Here is a 16,970-nt window from a genome sequence, read left to right as displayed (position 1 = left end):
ACCTAAGGGATGTAAATCTGTCCATCATAACACTTGTTGGGAGTTGAAAGAGGTTCCCTTTGGGAATAAAGAAATCCTAATTGTCAAGTTTTCTCACTGCTGAGGCTCTATGTGTTTTTTCAGAAGACTTCAGTTACCTTCTGTGGTGACTTTTAAATATTTACTTTGTGCCTAGATATAAAAAAAGCAGGTTTTTGTTTTGTGGTGGGAAGACAAGGTGGTTTCCAAAGTCCAGTGGGCAGTGCACATGAGGGGAAATTCCCCAGGGCATTTCACAAGGATTATTTTAAATGAATTTGGTGTACTGTGATGTTATTGAAAGACTTTGGTCTTTAAACTCCAACGTGGGTACAAGAGCTTCAGCTGTGGAAGTGAGATGAGTATGTAAGGAAGTTTTTATTGGTGATGTTTAATGAAGTTGACTTGCATCACGTTTAATTTGACACAGGGAACAGCTTTAAATGTCATTATTATGGGGAGATGGGAGATTGCCCTTTAGCATCATTGTATTCTGAGATTTGCATTTGGGCTACTCCAGGGAGTAATGCCATCCAAGGAGTAAGGACATTACTGTTGCTTTTCTGATGCAGATGCAAACCAATATCCACAGTGCTCTTCAAAGAAATCCAGGTGCCACTGTGTGGTGTAACAGCTTATTGTTCCTACAAGGTTAACCCCTGTCATTATGGAAATGAGGAAATATTTCTGTGCCCCTGGACCAGATTACATATGTAAAATTCAAAGTACAGATCAGGGCAGCTCTAAATCAGGGAGCTCAGGGACTTTAATTTAAGCCTTGTTAGGCAGCTCCTGTGCAGCAGAGTGGCTGCACCTCTTACTCCTGCTGCTTTCAACAAATAAGGGAATATTTCACTTAAAGCTCACATTCAGTCCAGTAATTTAAAGATTTCAGGGTTCTCCAGTAATCTGTAGAACATGACAAGAGCCAAAGCAGCTACAATTTCTGTGTATTAAATTAGAAGCAACCTGTGGAGTGTTTGGAAGGGCATCTCTCTCGTGCTTTATAAGCAACATCAGTTTTTCAGTGTCTCACCAGGGTTCTTGAATTTTATTTTTTTTCCTAAGAGCAGAACAGGTTCTTCAACTCCCACTGCAAATTGTCATTGTTATTTTTAGCAGTGTTTTGTTTTTGCATGCTTTTTTCTCAATTGTTTCTATTTTTTTCTTTCCTAAATATTTCCTAAATATTGTTAATGTGAATTTTCAGTCACCCAATACAGCAGCTAAATCATTAAATTTTATGATGCAGTGGAAAACTCTCTTTTTAGGATTGTGCCAGAAGGAGTGCTGGTGGTTAATTACACCAAATATAACAATTAAATTTATTACCTAAAAGTTAACTAAAACTCTGCAGTAACTGCTGATGTTATTATTTAAATATTACAGGTAGTTCTTTGTGCAGTTTATAATTAACCTGTATTAGTAAATAATTTCTCTTGGGTGAATTCATGAATTAGGAGATTGATTTTGAAATTTAGGCAGACAGGACTATATGTTTTTAGATTGCAGTTTTAAAAACTGAAGACAAGATCAGAAGGTAAATCTATACAGTTCTTATTAGGTTATGTTTACAGAGGAAGATGTGAAATTCTACCTCGCAGAACTGGCCCTTGCTTTGGATCACCTTCACAGCTTGGGAATTGTGTACAGGGACCTGAAGCCAGAAAAGTAAAGTAAAATGTATTTTACCACTCTTATGTGTATTTTGCTTGTTGCTTTACCTTTTCCACTGTAGTGATGTCAAAAAATTAAATACATTTTTGCTAGACTATGTAAACAAATATAAAATATAAAAATATTCTTTAAATTAAATAATATTCACTTATTAAAGTAATAAGAGAAGTTGGATATAATGTTTTTTAACTTCTATTTAAAGTAACTATATGTAAACATTGCTCTTTATGTGTTTTGGTGAATGTGAATTTTAATTTTCAGCATTTTGCTTGATGAAGCAGGACATATCAAGTTAACAGGTAGGCAACACTCATTAGAACTTTCTGAACATCTTTCTGCATAAGCTTTTCTTTTGTGTTTTTGGATTATCACTTTGAAATACATATAAAAATGCAGGAAAAGAGTTCTGTGAGGAAAATTAAAATAGATCTATTGTAGGAAGTGATGTAAACAAAAGATGATTTGGAAACCAAATTGCTGTGAATTTCTGAAAGCTTTAAATTACTTTTAAGGTGATGCTTTTGTCCTGTAGATTTCATTGTATTTTTGGATCTAAAATATTGCTGGTAGATTCCAAGAGAAAAGGAAGTTTTTTAAACTCTTGAAGATTTGATGGAATAATGGTGATGTTTGTGAAATTCTGCATGTATCTGTTTAAATTTAATTCAGTCTTAAAGTTCTCTCTTCCTTCTGCAACTGGAAATGATAATGGATTATTGATTAGCAATATTTCCCCTATGAATAAAGGGATATTTAAGAGCCTCAGCATGAGAGCTGAGCCAGTATCAAGGACTTGTGTATTCACTGGCAGGAAAAAAAGGATTCTGGGAATTAAGGAGCAAATGTGCAACACTGTTCTTTACTGAATTTGAGTCAGGTTGCAGAACCATGTTGTCTTATGTAACAACAATATTTTTAGTCAGATTTTACTTATTCATCATTCAGTAATACCAGACCATGCAGGCTGTGTTCCCTCTGAAACTCCTTTTTATTTCTATCCAATTTTTTTGTGTGAATAAAGGAGGCAGTAGACACAGAAAAAGGGAACTTTTGGTTATCTTAAGACTCTAAATGTGTAATATTTCAAATATCAAGTTATTTCAGTAATAATATTGATGGCTGCCTGTCCATTTAATGACTTAGAGAACAGTTTTGGTGATATGTAGTGAACTAATGTCTGTGGTATCTCTAGATATATGCTGGTTTTTTCCCTGAAATTCTTTACTGGCTGTGTTCTTGTGATGCTGTTGTTGTAGACTTTGGACTCAGCAAAGAATCAGTAGATCAAGAGAAGAAGGCCTATTCTTTCTGTGGTACTGTAGAGTACATGGCACCTGAAGTGGTAAACAGGAGAGGGCACAACCAGAGTGCTGACTGGTGGTCCTTTGGGGTCCTCATGGTACTGTGCTTTTGCTTCCCTTCCTAAGGTCACAAACACTGCATTGCTCTGAGAGAATGTGGTTTAATGCACTTAGAATAAGCTTGTCCAGTTTTAATTATCAATGCTTGGGTAAGGGGGTGAATTCAATAACTGAATTGCCACTGTAATGGCAACTTGTTTGAATAAAATTGACTTTTCACCTGCTTAACTCTGTATGGAATCCTTACGAGGCACCATAAAGCTCATCTGTGCCTTCCAGACAGTGAAATGCCACTTTGTGTATTTATTTTGCATGTTACTTGATAGTTAAGGAAAAAAACCCATACTTGAAGCCTTGGTTTGAAGGAGTCTGAATGGCATTTTGAAGAGTGAGCCTGTGGAAGGAATGCTGGAGTGGAGCAGTGGAATAAGTAACTGCTCCCACTTCTACCCTTGCTGGGATGCCTCACAGCATCAGGCTGACATGTGCAGATTGGCATTAAAAGTAAAGTACTGTTCTAGTATTTATTATTCTTGCAGATTTTAAAACATGGCAACGTCTGAATCTTGGTTATGGAGGAGATTTTATTGCCTTCAAGTGGCTTATAAATGGGTGTAAAATGTTCCTCCATCGTCATTAGGTCACCTTGCCACTGTTACCATCGTGTAACTGCCAGGGAGGATTTTAGATTTGTGGCATTTTGATAATCTTTTCGAAGCTCAACCTAATGTAGAGATGATTTAGGGAAGAGTACAGTGCTTAACACTTTGTTTCAGCAGCTGGGGGAAGAAGTGTTGGTTGAGATGAACATTTGTTCTTTGCAGTTTGAGATGCTCACTGGGACCCTGCCGTTCCAAGGGAAAGATCGAAACGAAACCATGAATATGATACTGAAGTAAGTACCTCTTCTTTCTCTTTGGGAAGTCATAAAATGTAATTTTAGACATGTTTTAACAGCTTGTTATAACTCATTGGGCAACCTGGTCTAGTGGAAGGTGTCCCTTCCCGTGGAAGGAGCAAGATGGTCTTTGAGGTCTCTCCCAACCCAAGCCATTTTATGATTCTGAGAGCATTCAGTTAAAACAGGAACAAAAAAAAAATCAAAGCTCCCTGATAAGGTTTAGATCCCAGATCATAAATACCATTAAGTATCTACAGCAATTAAAATCTTAGGGATGAATTAGTTTCCATTGTAGGTGTGTAATAAAGATAAGAAGGGTACGGTGAGTTAGAGCAGCATTATTTGCACCCCTGTTGTTGTACTCCCTTGCCACTGTTACAGCACACCTTGTTTTGTAAGCAGCAGGTGATGAGGTGTTGCTTTGTGTGTGGATGGATGGAAGGCCCTTACAGGCTCTCAAGTCTCATCTTAAATTGCCTCAGTTACAGCAGAGGCTGTTGAGCCAGACAGACTGGGTGAACTGGTGCTTAGTGAGCGGAGCTGTTGGGCAAATATGTTCTTGTCTGTGTTTGTGCTCAGCTCACAGAGAGTTTCCCCCAGAGCACAGGAGAGCCTTGGGCCTTTGAGGGGGTGATGGGGAAGGGCAGGAGGGAGAAGCTTCATTCCCTCAGTTGGAGCTTGCCCTGAGTGTGGGTTTATGTGTTGCATGTGTGAAGGGATGGATTAGAGCACGAGCTGCCCCACTTGCAGCTCCCAAGTGGTGCTGCAGTTCTGCAGAGGAATTTCTTGCCTTAGCATAATAGTTTTCATGAAATAAAATAAATGGTAAAGTCAGGGAGCTTTTATATGATGACTCAATGAGCTACTTGAGGCCCTTGCTTCAAGAGGAATAGTAGCACTTACTTCAGGGCAAGTCATTGGGATTTGGTGATACTCTTCTGGTGTTGATTCTGGTGATATGAAAGTATCTTTGAAAATATTTAGGTATTCCTGAAATAATTCTTTTACTCTGTTTTAGCATAAAACTTGCTTGGGGGGCTTGGTGGTTTTGGTCTGACATGTTCTTTCTTTATTGTTTCCTTTAAACCACACATATAATGTGAAACTTAAAAGTTGATGAGTTAAATACATGCACTCTACAAGACTTAAGAATAGATCCTTGATGCATCAAAGTGTTCAGTAAAAATCTGTGTAGACAGGTTTTAGTAAAATATATTTCTTTCTCTTACTTGTTCTCTGGTTCTTTTTAGAGCAAAGCTTGGGATGCCTCAGTTCCTCAGCCCTGAAGCACAGAGTCTTCTGAGGATGTTGTTTAAAAGGAACCCATCAAATAGATTAGGTTGGTTCATTTATTTGGATCCTTAAATAGCTCAACCCAACTACTTTCATTTCAGGCTCTGGGTGATCAGTAACATTTGGGTTTAGATCCCATTTCTTAGCTTGGATCATGACTTCTGGGTTTGGTAATGAATGATCAGAGCTTGGATCAGTGACTCTTGGTGAGCTTTGGCAGTGTCAGAGCAAAGAATATTTACTCTGTATTTGTGGAGTTCTTGTACTGTGCCTCCCTGATGAGGTGTACTCTACTGAATCCCATCCTTGGGATATTTCTGTATTTACAATTCATTCAGATAACCACATCTGTGCGGATTTTTTAGAAATGAACCAATTTTTAGTGCAATCTTCAAAGATTTACCCAAAAGTGTGTTAAATGCAGTATTTTCTCTATTCAGGAGCTGGTTCAGATGGAGTTGAGGAAATCAAGAGACATCCTTTTTTTTCTACTGTTGACTGGAATGTGAGTACAAAATGATCTGAATGCTAAAGCCGTTGTTAATTTTCCTGTGTGTTGTAGCATTGTCAGTATTTGCATGTGAATAGGGCCCAACAAAGTGCAGCAGTGCTGACTGTCACATCCTGGCTGCTGCTCTCATCTTCCTTGGCATCTGGAGCTGGTGTATTTACGGTACAGAGACTATTAATTATGAATTGGGCATTTAATTTTTAAATAATTAAGAGTTGCAGCTTTCTAAAGCTGAAGTTGTCTGTTAGAGCATTTGTAGCTGGGGGAGGATGCTGGTGTTCCCTCTGGGCAGGAATCTTCCTCTGCAGTGTCTGTCTTGTGCTTCCCTGTAGGGCACAACCCCCTGTGAGTGTAATTCTCTTGGATTTCTCTCCAGTTGCCACAGCACATCCCTGTTTTATCAGTCAGATCCCATTCCCAGTTGGAATATTGACTCTGGTGCTCTGAGATGACCCAAAGTCTGTATGAGATCACAACTCTTGCTTAAATTTTTAACAAACACCTTATGATTTTCCTCTTTGGTTCTCCCATCTTTTGAGATGTGTTTCCCAGAAACATTCTCAAAAGCAGGATGCTCCATATCAAATAAAACCACTCTGAAAACCCTCCTTTTACTGTAATTCCTGCAGAAGGGTAGATGGAATAAATAAGATCTTGCTGTGCTGGCAGGACTATCAGGCCAATGCTGTGCTCACCTATTTCTTTTTCTTATCCTTCTCTTTTTCTCTTGGATTTATTTCTGAAAAGGTGGTTTTATTTCTGAAAAGCTGTGTTTATGCAGAATCCACCAACAAGAATTCTCAGTAACAGCAAAACTTCACTGGTTTATGTGAATACACTTTATAAATTGTTATCTTGTTTTGGCTTGAATATCTACTTACTTTTATCCTAAGGGACTGATGTTGAAATAAATACCAGCAATGAAGTCTGAAAGATCTGCAGTTCTAGCTCTTTCTTTTTAATTCATAATTTTTTTAAAAAGTTGAAAGTAATTTGTATTTATTTCATTCTGGTGGTGTTGATGGCCACTTCTGTATTTTATTTCATTACCTCTTTGGGATGAATTTAGATCCCTGTTCCTTGGTGATTTTTGTGATGTTTGGTTTGTTGGTTTTTTATTTTTTTTTTTTTTTTTTTTAGAATTGAGTTATATTCTGTGTTAATGTGCAGGAAGATTAAATAAAAAAACAGCCAACCTGCAAAAAATAGGTCTGAAAGGAGAAGAGAAATAGAAAGAAAATGCTCTCAGAACTTCCTGACCTTTGCATGGGGCTTTGACATCATTTAACATGAAATTTTCTCTTCCTTAACAGTAAAAGGGACTTATTGCAGCTTTGAGATCACTTGGGCACTGATTTCTCTAAAGCATGTTGAGTAAAGGAGGGGGAAAAAAGCAGAGCCATTGTTCTGCTTTCCCTGATTTAGTTTGGTGGATTAGGGAAAACCTGGACTAGAGCTTTGAGAATGGGCACTTCCAGCCCAGGAGGATGTGCCTTTACCTTGGCAAAACCACAGCACCCATGGAAGGCTCAGTGACTCTTGATTAACTGAATTTTTCCTTCTTCTCAGAAACTGTTCAGAAGAGAAATCCAGCCTCCATTTAAACCTGCTTCTGGAAAGCCAGAAGACACCTTTTGTTTTGATCCAGAATTCACAGCAAAAACACCAAAAGGTAATTAGTTGTGTGTGGCTGTAAATTGGTGAGGTTTGTGGGACAAGAGGGTCAAATTCACATTAAAACAACAAGCAAAAAAGCCAGTGACAGAGTTAAAAGGAGAGGATGCAACAGGGTTCCAGTGCTTTGAAGGAGTGTTTTCTCCTCACAGAGTTCCTGGTCTTTGAAATATTCTGCTAAACTTTGATTCCTACAGAAAAAAATCAAATAAGCGGAATGTTAACAGCTGAACTGTGGTTTCTAGTTATGATTTAAAGTCAGACACGCACTGTTTGTGGGAAATTAATACTAAAAGTAAACTCAATTTGATAGCAGCAGTGATTATTTTTAGGGTCAGTACTTCACTAAGAAGGACCTGCTTTAAGTAATGATTATAATTACTGTTACTTAGTCTGCTTCAAGTTTCACTTCAGGTTTTCTTTTGTGATTTTTTTATTTCTTTTCCTGCTGCATCCAGCTTTTAAAGCCACTTGTTTTTGTTTGGAGAAGGTCTGTGGTTTTAACAGGCTGCACAATATTATCAAGCTGTGCTCACTGTGAGACTTCACAGTGAATTTAGAGGTGCACATAATATAATCTGGGGAAAACTGGGTTCTAATTATTCAGTAATATCACTAATTAAATATTCTTGCACTGCCTCACTTGTGCCTTGCCAGCAGCACATGCACCACTGAAGCAGCACAATCTGGTTGCTCTTCTGTGTTATGAAGTTGTTGAACACAAGACCACGATCTTTATTTCTTTTTCATAAGTAAAGTTGTGTTTCAGTAAATTTCTCCCTAAAAACATATGTTCATGCAGTAATTCCTGCAGTGTTTTCCAGTTCAGACAAGACCCAGGAACACTTGCTTTGTGTTTGTTACAGAAGTAAGAGCAGACAGATAAAAAAACTAGAAGTCTTATCTGGTGTTATTCTTGTTTGCTTCTCTTCCTTCCCTCAGAATGTTTCTTGTAGGATAACTCTCTTAACTGTATAAAAATAGCCTTATTTTGCTGGGATTTATCCACACTAATCACATGTGTCTGCCACCAGATTCTCCAGGAGTCCCACCGAGTGCAAATGCCCATCAGCTCTTCAAAGGATTTAGTTTTGTTGCAACTACTACTGTAGAAGACCATAAAATATCCCCTCTCACCAACATCCTGCCCATAGTACAGGTAACACTTGGGTTTTTGGGAAGCTTTTTTGACTTGTCAGGGACTGACCAATATTTAGTATTTACAGCCTGTTTTGTTTTTTTTTTTGGGGGGGGAGATCATTATAAAATGTGCCTTATTAAAATACTTCCCTGGGATATTTTTGAATTCTAAAAAGTCAGCTGCAGGTTTTCTGGAGGCAGAATTCAAAAGAGAAATCATGGGCAAACAGGAGAAACTTTTGCTGTTGGAAACTGTCATGGCAAAGAGCATCTTGTTGGTTTAGATGACAATTTGAATTTGGTTTTTTTTTGAAGCAGCTTCATGGAAACAGTGCCCAGTTCACTGATGTCTATGAACTGAAGGAAGATATTGGTGTTGGTTCCTACTCTGTTTGCAAGAGGTGTATACACATAGCCACAAACATGGAGTTTGCTGTGAAGGTATTGGAATAAATTTCATTGTTACAGTTCAGAAATTATTGTGTAGCAAATTTGTAAATTTAAATTTATGAATTTTCCAATCACTGTAGCTGATTTTATAAGGCTGAAGCCTGAAAATACTGTACAATTATGAGAATGCCAGAAATAAAGTGAGGTTCACAAGGGTGGAACTGGACTGCAGAGGGAATTAGTGATGCTTCAGACAGTCCATTGCATTTCCTTGCCCACTGGAGCAGGATAGGCTGCATTAATGACAGAATCTTAACAAGGATAGAGCAAGAAATGAATAAACTGTGGGATGTGAAGCTGGAACATGAATTAATCATGATTAATAAGAAGTAATTAACTCTGGAATTTTTTTGTTCTGTTGTTGAAGCAAGGATGTAAATAGAAAAAAAAATGTCTTTATTAAGCAGACTTTGTTTATCCAACTTGTTTTTGCTGTTATATTTGGCAGATAATTGATAAAAGCAAGAGGGATCCCTCAGAAGAAATCGAGATTCTCATGCGTTATGGACAGCATCCAAATATTATCACTCTAAAGGATGTATGTACCTCTTTCTCTGCTACCTCTTACTACACAGTAGTCAAAAAACAAGTACAGATGCAGGGAGTTTATTGGGATTCATTAAATTTCTTTTACATGGTAAAATGTATTGTGAGAGCAGTACCTAGCAGTAAAGGGAGTATTTCAAAATACAGTGTTGTCCTGATATTAATTTTTTTCTAAAGGCTGTTTAATGAAGCTGAAGTGAGAAATGCTGTAAAGGTTAGAAACGCCATATTTCTTATATTAAATGAGTACTAATGTGTTGGTGATCTGAGAAGGCTGTTCATGTTGTCCTGTGTATGCCAACTGCCAGCAGCTAAAAGTTACCTGTGGAAGGGAAGAGCAATAGGGAGTGGTAGGGCTGCTTTCCTCTTGGAACAGAAGTTCTGGGACTGAGAAATACAATTTCAGAGTGATGAATCAACTCCTGATTGACACACGAGCTGCCTCACACTCCGTGCTGTGCCAGGGCCTGCTGTTTGTGCTCCATGTTCATGTGGGAGCAGGGGAATAGTCCAGTGGGAAACTTCAGCTTATCGGGATGTGTAATGGGAGATATTTGCTTTTAATAGATACATTTACATGAATACACTTGTTAAACGTCTCCTCAGGTGTATGATGACGGCAGGTTCATCTACCTGGTGACTGAGCTGATGAAGGGGGGGGAGCTGCTGGACCGGATCCTGAGGCAGAAGTTCTTCTCGGAGCGCGAGGCCAGCGCTGTGCTGTTCACCATCGCCAAGACTGTGGACTACCTGCACTGCCAGGGGGTGAGGGTTCCTGCCAGGCACAGCCTCTCCCACACCTCTTAGAGTTACAAATCCCTTGTGCTATGTGCCTTTATGGCAGAAGGGAGAAAGGTTTTGTATTTTATTACAAAGGTGAATAGTATCAACAGCTCGTTCTGTTATTCTGGCAAACCCTTTTGACTCTACAGTTTATGAAACAGCAGATGTTTGTTCTCTTGTGCTCCTTGGCAAATGGTGATGTCAGTTCCAGTTACATTATGAGCTTTTTATTACCTTACTTGAACTAGAATTTTCCATTACTATAAATTAACATAATTACTTAGAACTGTTAATAAGTATATTCATCTAGACAACAGTTTTTATAAATTGCAGATTACATACAAGCAAATGTACATGCTCCTTCTAAATGGTGCCTTTTCAAATTTCTTGATTTAAAGGTGGTGCATCGAGACCTCAAACCCAGTAATATTTTATATACAGATGACTCCAATAATGCTGATTCCATCAGGATTTGTGATTTTGGATTTGCAAAACAGCTTCGAGGAGAAAATGGACTCCTCCTAACCCCGTGCTACACTGCAAACTTTGTGGCACCAGAGGTATTTTAAGCTGCTCCGTGTTTTCTTTATGCTGTTTTTGATGCATCAGATACTTAAACTTTTTAGCAATGCTTGAAAAAAAGAAAAATTCTGCTAGTTTTCCTTAAATATAGTCACATATCCTTTACAAAGACTGGTGCATGTGTTTATTATAAACCTGCTTTAAAATAACAGAGTCCACCCTCAAAAATAAGATGTAAGCCTGTTGAAAATCTTAAGAGATGATGTTCTGGGAACAAGAAGTATTGTTGGTATTTACTACAATATTGAAAAATCAATAGTCAAACCTGTGACATGATCCAGGGATTAACTTACCCTTTCTTTGGACTGGGTAGTGGTGTTGGTTTGGGGTGGTTTGTGATCCATGAAAAGTCTTTAACACTCCCTTTGTTTCACAGGTGCTCATGAGACAGGGATATGATGCTGCTTGTGACATATGGAGCTTGGGTGTTCTTCTTTACACCATGTTGGCAGGGTGAGAAAGATTTCTGAGCTGTTTTGTTTACCTCAAATTCCAGCATGCTGCATGAATCCCTGCTTCCCTTCCAATGGTGAGGTATTACCTCATGGAATGACACACTCAGGTAGAACAGGGAGCTGTAAGTAGAGAAGCAAACACATAAACCAGCCTCATCTTACAAGGAGGTTTAAGGCTTCTCTTTTCCATAGGACATGACTGGGGGATGCCAAGGACTTTCCCCAGTTTCCTCAGAGAATTTAGCCTGTGAAATTACCTGGTGGTTTTCTTTTTACCCTCCAGCCTCTTATCCTCCCCACCCCACACCCTTGGAGTCACCTTCTTGTATCTCCTGGCCCTGTTGTAGAACACACTGGTTTTTAAAAATCTCTGGAGTTTTCTAACTCATCCAGACTGATGCAGCTCTAGGAAGCATCTAGTGGCCAAATGAGAAAAGGTTTTATGAGTTTTGCTCCACTGGAAAACTAGCAGGCTTTCTTGTCTTATGGCTAAATAATTGGAAATTATTCTCTTCATAAATTGGTACTTCTGATGTAATATGAGAAGTATTAATAGTATTTAATAGTATCTGTATATTCTGTGATATGTTTCTGTTGGCAGGGGAATATTGACTGATTCATGAGATGTTTTCCAATTCCTTGCAGTTTTTTATCCCCTAACAAGGTGTTTTGTTTTTTGTCTCTCAACAGCTACACTCCCTTTGCCAATGGTCCCAATGATACTCCTGAGGAGATCCTGGTACGGATAGGCAGTGGAAAATTCTCCCTAAGTGGAGGCAACTGGGACACTGTTTCAGATGCAGCAAAGGTGGAAATGTGTTCTCTTTTCATAATTTTGTAGAATTCAAATGAATGTTACTGAACTCCATAACTAGACTGATCTGTCAGGGCAGTTTGTTATTCTTACCTGTAAATTTTATTGCAGGGGAGGACACGTGGTGCAACCTCCTGCTTGAGGCAGGGCCAGCTGGGAGGTCTCACCAGGCTCAGGGCTTTATTCAGTCTGGCTTTAGAAACCTCCAAGGGTTGGGCACTGAACAGTTTGCCTGGGCAGTCTTTCCCAGTGCTTGGCTGCTATAATAGAATCCAAATCTGGTGTTTGTGGAATTCCTTTGGTGGAAGGATGATTTTTACAGTTATCTGTCAGTTCTAGTAGCTACCCAGTGTTGCTATGAAGTTGAATTTTTTACAGTGTCATTTCTCTGTTGAAGTCATCGAGTGTCTTGTCTTTCTTAGTACTTTAACAACCAATTAGATCTGCATATCTTGCCAAAAATCTTCATTATGCAGCTGTCCCTTTTTATTTAAAAATACTCCATCTCTCGCTCAGTTCCCTGGGGTTGGTGTTGACCTGGTGTGTAGGTATCTTAAACACCAGTGTTACCTTTTCTAAAGATTGGCATTAATATTAATAATAATTACTAATATCAGAATATCTTTTCCTGATCCTTTGGAACTGCACTGTTTGTTCAGTTCAGTAGGAGTGATTCAGAATGCTGCTATCTTAGCACAAGAAACTCACTTCTGTGTATTTAAGAATGCTTAACATTTTGTACCTCCAACAAAGGGAACATTCTGTCAGCTTGTCCATATTTTGTTTTTAGTTCAAACTATTCCTGTCTCTGTTCTGTGCCCTTCCCAGCCAACTCTGCATTTGGCCAACATTGTAATTAGTAGCTTATTGCTGATGCTTCTAACAGGCAAAACCAAGCGTCCGTTGCTGTTGGATTTATTCTTTATGTGGTTCCTTGAAGAAAAAGTTCATTGCTGGTGTTTCACTGTCAATTAATTCAACTGTAATGTGTAGTCAGACCCCAGACATGTAGAATGAACAAGGAGAGCTGTTTGCAAATAACAGCTTTCCTCCATAAGTTCTGTCTGCTAAATTTTAATAGGATTTCTAGTCTTTTAAAGATTCTATTAGTAATAAACATGAAAGGCACCACAGTAAGTTCCTTTGCAATAAAGGCTTGCTCTGTTGAACTGCTGCAATAGTACAACACATTGTTTTGAGCCTTCTGCAGTGTCAAGGCACAGAAAGATCCAATTTGTCTCCTGATCTGGGTGTGTGTGTGTGCATTGTGTTAATCCCTCTGCCACAGTGGGTACTTTGCTCGTTGCTGCCATCAGTACTGCTTTAAAGATGATTTGAAGTGAACAATGTGTTTGATTTTCCTGCAGGACTTGCTCTCCCACATGCTGCACGTGGATCCCCACCAGAGGTACACGGCAGAGCAGGTGCTGAAGCATTCCTGGATTGCCTGCAGGGACCAGCTGCCACATTATCAGCTCAACAGGCAAGATGCCCCTCATCTAGTAAAGGTAAAACACCCTGCATCGTGCTCAGGGAGGTGGCTGTGCAGTGGGTTGGGTTGGTTCAGAGCTACAGACAGAACTCCCTTCTGTTCTTTAGAACAGGAAATCACTTTCTTTTGTTTTCCCTAGAACCTGCAGATTTAACTACAGGAGAAATTCATAGAATGGTTTGGGTTGGAAGGGACCTTAAGGTTCATCCAGTGCCACCCCCTGCCATGGGCAGGGACACCTCCCACTGTCCCAGGTTGCTCCAGGTCCCATCCAGCCTGGCCTTGGACACTTCCAGGGATCCAGGGGCAGCCACATCCTCCCTGGGCAACCTGTACCAGGGCCTCACTGCCCTCACAGGGAAGGATTCCTTCCCAGTATTCCCTCTAAGCCTGCTCTCTGGCAGTGGGAAGCCAGTCCCCTTTATTCCATAACTACACACCCTTGTATAAAGTCCCTCTCGATATTATTGATAAATAATTTTTTTTAGCTTATGTTCAAAGGAAGAGGTTTTTCTGGGTGTTTTCAAAGATTAAGGTAGTTAATATTGAGTTGTCTCGTGAGTCAGGATCTGAACAGCCACTGAACCTGCTGTATTTGGTAAATTGGTGCTGATCTTGCTTGGAAGGTACTAATTCTGCCCTACATTAAAAGGTGACTCCTACATCTAAGGTATACAAAAGGAATACCCAGGAAAGAAAAGGACATGTCAGATGTCACCCATGCTTAGGAATTGGAAGGATTCAGCAGTAAATGTATTTTTCCAAGCAAACTTTAGAGATGCCCATGACCTGCCATAAGTAATTTGGGTTTAATCGAGAACTTAATTTTGAATTGCTTTATTTTCTGATAAAAATATTTATATATATATATATATATATATATATATATTATTTTTTTATATTTTTTTTCCCCTAGGGAGCCATGGCTGCTACATATTCTGCACTGAATCACAAGACATTTCAGCCAGTGTTAGAGCCTGTTGCAGCCTCCAGTTTAGCTCAGCGACGGAGCATGAAAAAGCTCACATCCACAGACTTATAGATCCACTGGGACACCTGAGCACACAGAAGCAAGGGGGAAACTCAACAAGTGGCTCTGTTTTGCCTGACCTGTGATCAAAAGGCATCTATGGTTTCCTGCTACACTACTTGAATTCTGTAAAAGTCCTTTTTTTAAAAAGAAAAAAAAAAAATCCACAGGTTCATACTGTGTTTGTTTTACAGGCTGTATCTGTTAAATTAATTTAAACATCAGGTACACCATAATGAACTTCTCTACACTGTCCTTTGAGATCTGTTGCAAATATTCTTTCACATTCTGTATAGTTTTGCTGGGTTCAGTTAAAAAAAAAAATGGTTTAGGGGACCGTTGCCAATGACCAAGTTGTACATAAAGTGTCAGTGGGAGTTTTCTTTTCTTCACACCTTTAGGCCCCGTTGTGAAGGACAAACTAATTTTGTAATTGGGCACTTATTTCATTCAACTTGATTCATTTCACTTGTCCTTGACTATTATGCAGAGTTGACTCATGTCTTGTGCCAGTGTTCAGTTCATTAGTGTTGATTTGGGAGGTCTGTGTTTGCATGGTGCCAGTAACTGATAAATTCATGTGAAAATACAAACAAAGGGATGTGGAAGATTCTGCACTTGACCCATCAACTTAATTTGATCACTTGTGACCCAAAAGAAGTGCTGGTTGTGACCTCTTACAGGAAAATGAACATTTTTAGTTTTTACCATAAATTGTGTCCTGCACTGTGCTGGAAAAAGTTAAAATATGCATAAACTGTCAAAAGTAAGATCTCAAAACATTTGAGACAACATCATGCAGCTCAATCCTTTGTTGTTTTTGTTTGCCATCCATTAGTAAAACCACTGTGTTATTTCCCTCAGCAGTCTTTCCATTGAATATGAGGTTTGTTTGGCATGTGACACAAACTGACACTTTATTATAACGAACTTGGCATGTGGATTTTTATTTATTTGATTTATTTTTTTTTTTAATAGAACGTTGTTGCTTCTCTCTGAACCTCTCGCTGCATGTACAAATATTACAGAACAGAAATGCAAAATTCTCTTTGCCTAACTGTAGGGGTAGCTTGGGGAAATAAATAAGCCTTGCAGTGTGCCCAGATAAGGGAATTCTGACCAAGGAATGTCACAGTTATGGACAGATTCCTATTGCCAGCACTCCCTTGCCCTCTCTGTCTGGTGTTAGGACTTGAGCTGTTCCTAAGTGCTGTGATGAAGAGGAAATTAATTGCAGGGCCAGAATTATCTTGGAGTTTTCTGCCTCAGAACCTTTGCTAACTGCTGGTAGACTGGGAACTAATGCATGCAGAGATGAAAGTGTTTTCCAAAGTTGTAGACACTGAGGAGTTGTAGTTTCGTAGCAGAAAGACACACATTTTAAATATTAAGTAAATTAGTGGTATTAGACTGTGAAGAGGTAGAAAATCCAAGTGACCAAAAATCAAATCTGGTTTGTCATCATTGAATTTCAAATTACAGGATGCCAGTGGTGGCAGAACTTGGCATTTTGAGGCAGGGAAAAAAACTTCCCAAGAGAATTCTGGCCCAACCACCAGGAGTGGTGGTAGTAACTCAGATCTTACAAGAGGGTGTTGGCTGGGTTTTGTCTGTACCTGTGAAGTACTTGGGGATGTTGGAAGTTCTGTTAGATAAGCTGCTTTCTTCTGTTGTGGTGGGGGAAGATGGGAATTACCTGGCCAAATAGTTAGGTCTGAGTATATCTAGATTTGAGACTTCCTGAGTATAGCAAACATAGGTGTGCTCTTTGTATCATGCAGAACATACCCCATGTGGAATTTCTGGAATGTTGATAGGTGTTGGAAGCTTTAGGGGCCATATGTGCCTAGTTTAGAGGTGCCTGTTTGAAATGCTTGAAAGCTTCTGAAAGAACACAACTGCTTCCTGGAAAAGCTTCTTGTTTAGGACGAAATCTGCCCCTTTTGCAGCTGGTTCATCTTCCTTTTCCTTACTCTGGAGACGTTTGCCAGCAAGAATGCCTGTAAACCTCTTGTCCATACTCTGTCAGGATAATTCTGATGTTAATTCACAGAAAAACTTGAATTCACTCAAGAAAAAAAAAAAACAAAGTGGTGGAAACGAAGCTCCCTGAGCCAAGGTCAAGCTGTGATGTGGGTTGAAATGTAGCAGTAAAAGCTGTGGTGGGGATGAGAGGTAAATGCAAGGCCTGGAACACAATGGAAATGTCAAACTTGCATTGTCTTCAGCTTTCCTGTAAGGCA

The 16,970-nt window shown here is 39.1% G+C and overlaps 1 protein-coding gene across 2 annotated transcripts in view; it reads left to right on the top strand.

Annotated features, from left to right (window-relative positions):
- Positions 1–14,877, top strand: part of RPS6KA6 (ribosomal protein S6 kinase A6) — a 31,062-nt gene extending 16,185 nt beyond the window's left edge. The window contains exons 7-22 of one of the 2 annotated variants that reach the window (XM_027645243.1): positions 1,583–1,689; positions 1,957–1,994; positions 2,952–3,094; positions 3,881–3,951; positions 5,208–5,296; positions 5,691–5,755; positions 7,331–7,433; positions 8,470–8,594; positions 8,891–9,016; positions 9,474–9,563; positions 10,178–10,336; positions 10,753–10,914; positions 11,313–11,389; positions 12,082–12,199; positions 13,573–13,713; positions 14,614–14,877. In XM_027645243.1, coding sequence (XP_027501044.1) covers positions 1,583–1,689; positions 1,957–1,994; positions 2,952–3,094; positions 3,881–3,951; positions 5,208–5,296; positions 5,691–5,755; positions 7,331–7,433; positions 8,470–8,594; positions 8,891–9,016; positions 9,474–9,563; positions 10,178–10,336; positions 10,753–10,914; positions 11,313–11,389; positions 12,082–12,199; positions 13,573–13,713; positions 14,614–14,739 — 1,740 coding nt within the window. In that variant the 3' untranslated portion in view covers positions 14,740–14,877. The remainder of the gene's footprint in view (positions 1–1,582; positions 1,690–1,956; positions 1,995–2,951; positions 3,095–3,880; positions 3,952–5,207; positions 5,297–5,690; positions 5,756–7,330; positions 7,434–8,469; positions 8,595–8,890; positions 9,017–9,473; positions 9,564–10,177; positions 10,337–10,752; positions 10,915–11,312; positions 11,390–12,081; positions 12,200–13,572; positions 13,714–14,613) is intronic. The other variant, XM_027645244.1, reaches the window with a different exon arrangement.
- Positions 14,878–16,970: the final 2,093 nt, after the last annotated feature.

The sequence above is a fragment of the Corapipo altera genome, unplaced genomic scaffold (genome assembly GCF_003945725.1).
Source record: "Corapipo altera isolate COAL_440 unplaced genomic scaffold, ASM394572v1 65, whole genome shotgun sequence".
Classification (NCBI taxonomy): Eukaryota; Metazoa; Chordata; class Aves; order Passeriformes; family Pipridae; genus Corapipo; species Corapipo altera.
Note: the sequence above shows the minus strand (reverse complement) of the source record. Positions and strands in the feature narration are given on the sequence as shown.